The sequence below is a fragment of the Mesitornis unicolor genome, unplaced genomic scaffold (assembly GCF_000695765.1).
Source record: "Mesitornis unicolor isolate BGI_N332 unplaced genomic scaffold, ASM69576v1 scaffold8661, whole genome shotgun sequence".
NCBI classification, from domain to species: domain Eukaryota; kingdom Metazoa; phylum Chordata; class Aves; order Mesitornithiformes; family Mesitornithidae; genus Mesitornis; species Mesitornis unicolor.
Window position 1 is genome coordinate 157,920 of NW_010164429.1, and position 5,469 is coordinate 163,388.

Genomic DNA, 5,469 nt, shown 5'->3' on the forward strand with positions numbered 1-5,469 from the left:
ATATTTAATATTTTTTTTCTTTCAAATACCAGTTCAGTGTTTGACATAAGTGTTTTAAGGAGCTAACAGCTTTTGATCGTGTTTTGTCAGGTCTAACTGACTTTTTTTTTCTTTTGGCCTATTGAGCCTTTAGACTTCTTGTGTGAATTTGACCATGTTAAAGCACCTTTCTATCTGCTGTTTATTAAGCCTTCATTTTTGATTCCTTATAAATTCATATGATATATATTAATATATTCTTTATAAATTCATATTAGATTAGATTCATTTAGCATGTTTTTTGAGGACATGTAACGTATGTTTATTTATGTTGAGTCTGCAAGCATTAATCTTTTCTTTTTCTTTTCCTCTCACCCTTAAATTCACTGTAGGTCCCAAAGGCAAACAACTTGAAGGAACAGAATGTCCCCTTCATGTTGTCCATCCACCCACCGGTGAAGAATTTGCTCTGGGTTGTGGGGTTTGCAGAAATGCTCACACTTTTTAGACTAGCATTTTTTTTTTAACCAGAGCAAAACAGGTGCCCTCATCCCTCAAGTGTCCTGAAAATAAAGTCCAGCTGGGGTGAGGTCGGGACCATTTCATAACCCAGGTAAAAGGAACAATTACAGTGCAAGAAGGATGCCAAATACCATGTACATAATTCTTGCTGTGAGATATTGACATTTTTTTGAACCGAGACATCAAAACTTGTGAGGTGTTTGCATGTGGCCATTACAGTCATCGGCTAGGAAACATTGGACATTTACAATAAATAATTGCTATTAAAGAATCTGTGTGTCTGTGGACTATGAATGATGCTGGCTTTCAGGAGAAAGAAGCAAATACTGATTATTGTATACTGACTTTTTGTAATCTTGTACAATTGTAATGCATCACAAGTGGGGATGGGAAAGAGGAATATTCTGGTTTATTTCCTAGACTGTTATAAAAAAAAAAATTGTGTTAGGAAGGCATAAATGTAACAAGTATCACGCTGTATATAAAGATATCAATGTTTGTCCTGTATAAGAATTATTAAATTACAACAGCAGTTTCATTTAAACTTCTGGGTTATGTTTGAGCCTGAAATTTTAATGAAGTGCAATACTGAGTGTGCCTCATATCTTGCAGCTGTAAACATAATGGAATGTACATGTCAATAAAGCCACTGTACATTTTTATACAGTGAAAGTCTAATGAATGTGTAAGCCTCTGTTTTCAGAAATGTGTTGGTTTTTTTTTTAATGGGGGATGTACATTATTTCAGGATTTTTCTTTAAGTAGGAAAGCTTATTAGATTAACTGGTGGTTATGGAAGTTGTTAAGACATGACAGATGCCGCTCAGATCTTCTTTTAAAGAAAAGCTGGATAAATGCACTAGCATCCATATGAAGTATTGTATTTCCATTTCCGTTTCTGACAGTGTTTTAAAACACAACAGAAGACTTCATTTTACATTACTTTTATCAGTTATTAAGAATCTTCAGTAATATATCTCCCCCCTCCTCCAGCTTTAGGACAAATAGTCTTTTGCCTTGAATCTCATTTAACAGAGTCCCAAGTCCTCTGCTCCTCTACAGTGAAAGCAAAATACAGCTTCAAGTGAGGACTTTTCCCTATGATTCATTCTTCATATTTCAATAATCCTTATGAGTCCCTTCCAACTCAAGGTACTCTAATTCTATAACTTATTTTCTAGTATTTCTGTCTTGAAGTTGATGAAATGTGCTTCACTGGTGGACGTGAGAAACTGCTCTCACAATACATGACTTGTATTAAGCAGTCAGCTTGGCCACATTAGGAATTGTATAATTTAAAAAGGGGAAAAAAGGAAACCAAATGAAATTACTTACTACAGATGAATAGTGGGGTGGGGAAGGTACAAGGTAAAACTTAATTTGCAGTGGACATAAGGAATAACAAGGTGGGAAGAGAAAGATTGATCTTGTACCTGCAATGAGGAGGCATTTCATTCCACAACAAAATGCATCAACTGTTTCAAATCACGTTAAACCCTCTGTTGAATGTCAGGAGGAAGCCAGTGTGGTGGGGTTTTATTCAGCATCTTGCAGAGTTGAGATTCTTCCTACATTGTCCAAATTATGTCCATACTGTAGATGTGCAGCTCAGATGTGGTCCTCCTGGATAGCTCAGATGTCAATGCCTGCAGTGTGCATTTTTTAAGTTAAATTCTTCACAACCTACTCTGCAGTCTGAAGTACAAGCAGCATTTTGGACCCATCATACCACAACCTTCAGCACCAAGGCAGATTTTTTTTGAGAGGATGTCAAGATAGGAAGAGTGAAAGATCAAGGTTTGAAGTGTTATTCCAGGTTTGTGATATTTCCTGGAGACCTACATTCAGTGTTTTTATTTGAAGGTGCAAGTTCCTTACTCAGACAGAGGATCATCAAGTATTGACTATAAGTCATAAATTCTCATTGGACATGCCCTGAGTCACTTCAGCATGACAGATGTAGAGTAAAAGATGCAGAGTGATGTTCTGAGGACTCTTCTATTCGTTATGCAAGAAATGTGCTATAAGGTTATCAGAATTAATACAGCTATTGCTTGAGAGGTACTGCAGTACACTTGGATTGTATCAGTGGTATTAAACCAGTGATCAGAGTACAACAAGGAGTCCAGAGGACAGAAGCAGAGCCCAGGGTATTTATTAAGGATCTCCCCATCATACTATTCAAATACACCTCTCCTTCACAACCCAGCCACCTCCTCACTCCCTACTCCTCATCTACACTCAAAGCCTCATGTCACTGACCCCTGCTCTTCACCAGGATCCCAAGGTGCTGATTTCTGTCCTAATCTACCACAGGCAAGCCCTTTTTCTCCTCCATTGTTTTCTGGCTCCTGTTTTTCAGTTTTAGGTATGGCTGCATTTGTACCAAGCCATTGAGCACTTCTGTGCTCCCAGGTCATGGATTGGATGTCTGTAATAGAAACTTAATTCAGAGAGCATTTGATACAGGAAATCTTTCGCATTGTAAACCGACTTGATAAGGGATCATTACAGGAAAATACAAGAAGCAAACTTTTGCTCTGAAAGGATAGTGATGAAAGACAAATCAGCTACAGTGGAAGATTAAAGCACATAATATGAAGTGTTTTACATCTTTATGGTTTTTGGCACAGGTCCCTGTGGGTCTTAAATTCTGGAAAAATTAGTTACAGAGAGCAGGCAAATCTGAAGCATCTGACCCACTGTCCTTTTTAGAACATTTCCAAGTGTAGCACCGTCGTTACAAATTAATTCTATTTTTTAATTTTCCAGCCTTCTCTTTCATTTTAGATTAATTTAGTATTAATGCAGGAAATTGAGATTACAGTGGGGGAAGGACACGACACTGCTACGTTCAGTTTATTATAAAGTGGACTGAGTGAGGGATAGGCAGGGAAAATATTTCTCTTTCACACAAGACTGACCATCCCCGATTTCTACTCCAGGGAGATGGCACAACCAAGCACAAGCACCAGGCTTTTGGGCAAAGCGCAGCTCCCACGCGTAACGGCTGCGCTTCAGACGCTCCACTCCTACGCCGTGTCAGATTTTCACGTCACCCCATCTCCCCCCACACCGATCTCTAGCACCGATTACAGCCAGGTGCCAGCACAGGCCACTAATCAGATCAGCCACCATAAGGCCGCTGTTTGCCTTCCCAGCACTCTCACGTGCCTTTCCGTCAGCTGCTGATCCACGGCCCACGCAATGGAAATGCTGGGTTCTCGTTTGCACCATGCTGTTTTCCACAGCTCGGCCAATTCACACTGAACTCAGCTTCTGGCCAAGGCGAGGCCGCAGCACTCCCACTCGGATCATACATCATGAGTTTACAAATAGCTCAAACTTTCACAGGTGTATCCACCCACTGAGCACGAAATGAACAGTAAAAGTTAATAGGGCACAGGCAATTAACCACTCGACATCAGGGCCTGATAATCTCAGTCCTTACAAAAGGGTTTTTGTTTATCGCATCATATTAAGTTCATTGTTTCACCTAAGCAGAAGCTACCTAGGGAGCTGCAGGACCACCCAGTTGTTCAGAATATAACTCAAACTTCTTAGGTTTTTGCCAGAGCCCCCTCTTTCACCCATGCCAGGTGTTGAAGTGACAATGAGTGCAGTAGTTGTACCGCAGATGGCCATGTCCCTTAGCCCAAGGCAATACAGGAAAGGCTGCGCTGTCACAACCCTGGCTGCTCTTAATGCGGGGGTCTGGTAGTGATGAGGTGTTCCAGGTGCTGGGCTCTTCAGCAGGTGTATCTGTAGAGATACAGCCAAACAACAAACTGATTACAATCAATAGCACAGTGATCAGGTGCAACGGGGCATCACAAGTCATAGATCATCGCCCAGAGATGTTCCCCTACCAGCTAGCCAGGGAGTTTTCTCAGGTAGTGGCCACCTCGGGAGTCTGTTGGGGTTGAGGAGGCACCTGAGGTGATGCCCTGTGCTCTTACCACAAGGTTTCATGTAGGCTGTCTGCTGCTAGTTGAAGTTCGGTCACTTTGTACCTAACAGTTTCTTCCCTAATAGGAAGTACCTAATTTCTTGTACCTAATAGGGAGTTTAGCTGCTGAAACCTTGCTCAGTACTTGAGGCATTGCTCGGGGTTAGCCACTGAGCAGCGCTCACAGTGCCATTTGCTGTCACTGTCACAGCCTTGCTTTTATTCCCCTACTCCTTTCTGCAGCTCACACCACCAGCAGCACATAGGTTTTCTTTTATTCAGGTCTGGTAAAGTCCCCAGCTTCTACTCCACTTCTCGTACACTTGGTGTGCCTTAAACACACACAAGTAATTACAATAAAGTAAATAAGGGTACAGGCATTGAAGCAAACTTTGTTTACTCCAAATATCAGGCAGCAAAGTGCAAGGCACTGCAATAAGTCTCCACCAGTAAGTCAATACATCCAAACTCAGATAACGTAGTACAAGTTTTAAAATAATGTTACCTCAAAACAAGGACATTGCAGTCCTGTTACATCTCCTGAGACTTCTACACAGACCCAGAAAAGACTTTTTTGCCACAAGATGTTCTGGTTTTCGGTTGTGGTTTGGTTTTGCTTTTTTTTCTGCAGACACCAGAATTTGATCTGAGCGTTTATCTTAGTGAAGAGATGTTTCAACTGACTTTGCTTGACATGGGTTAGTTACACCTCATCATCACCATAGTGCTGTCTGAAAAGAATAAGGGAGGTGACCAGGAGAAGTGGTTGCTGCTCACTTCATGTTCATTGATAAGTAATAGCTCCTTCCCTCTGGGTACTGGGCCCAGGTCTCAGTCAAACCCTTGCAGTCAAGAGTCTCCCTTCATCACCCGCATCTCCAGCAGTTTTCAAGTTAGATACTTGCAAATATAACTTGTAATTACTAGAAACTGTAACTGGGGACTGTGATCTTCCCACATTCAGAGAACCAGTTATGAACTGGAACATGAGGCTGAAAGAAGGATTTCTAAACAGCAGG

General features: G+C 41.1%; 1 protein-coding gene across 1 annotated transcript in view; it reads left to right on the forward strand.

Annotated features, from left to right (window-relative positions):
• Positions 1 to 1,173, forward strand: part of MYCBP2 (MYC binding protein 2, E3 ubiquitin protein ligase) — a gene marked incomplete at its 5' end in the record, with an annotated part of 156,400 nt that extends 155,227 nt beyond the window's left edge. Inside the window, 1 exon segment of the mRNA XM_010194319.1 lies at positions 372 to 1,173. Coding sequence (XP_010192621.1) covers positions 372 to 487 — 116 coding nt within the window.
• Between the last annotated feature and the right edge of the window lie 4,296 nt (positions 1,174 to 5,469).